This window comes from Apium graveolens, chromosome 6, assembly GCF_009905375.1.
Source record: "Apium graveolens cultivar Ventura chromosome 6, ASM990537v1, whole genome shotgun sequence".
In the NCBI taxonomy this organism is placed as follows: Eukaryota; Viridiplantae; Streptophyta; class Magnoliopsida; order Apiales; family Apiaceae; genus Apium; species Apium graveolens.
In genome coordinates, this window is record NC_133652.1 from 208,725,876 (window position 1) to 208,726,397 (window position 522).

Sequence of the window (522 nt, forward strand, 5' to 3'; positions counted from 1 at the left end):
TCATGCAATATGAATTGCATTCTTATTATCACAATATAATGGTGTGGAGTTAGGAAGGCTAATACCCAAATCTGCAAGTAAGCGATGTAACCAAACAATCTCAGAAGTAGTGGAAGCCATGGCACGATACTCAGCTTCTGAAGACGATCTCGAAACAATATCATGTTTCTTACTCTTCCATAAAATAAGAGAATTACCAAGAAAAATACAAAAATCAGTTGTGGATTTACGATCCTCGGGATCACCATCCCAATCAGCATCACTATAAGCACGTAACTCTAAAGATGAGTTAGAAGGAAACAAAAGACTCTGAAACTGAGTCCTATGAAGATACCTGAGTATACGAAGAACTACATCCCAATTTACGGTTGTAGGAAAAGTGACAAATTGACTAATTATATGAACAACATATGCAATATCCGGACGAGTAATAGTGAGATAAACAAGACTACCAACAATCGTGAGATATAAAGTAGGATCTGCTAAAGGAAGACCATCAGATGGAGAATATCGAGCATTCAT

General features: G+C 36.8%; 1 protein-coding gene across 1 annotated transcript; it reads right to left on the reverse strand.

The window, feature by feature from the left end:
• On the reverse strand, positions 1 to 522 carry LOC141665708 (secreted RxLR effector protein 161-like). Its single transcript, XM_074471694.1, has one exon. The coding sequence runs from the start codon at positions 520 to 522 to the stop codon at positions 1 to 3; it is 522 nt and encodes a 173-aa protein (XP_074327795.1).

Bases quoted from the DNA above. Each gene is read 5' to 3' on its own strand.
- LOC141665708 (XM_074471694.1), bottom strand. From the start codon at position 522: ATGAATGCTCGATATTCTCCATCTGATGGTCTTCCTTTAGCAGATCCT.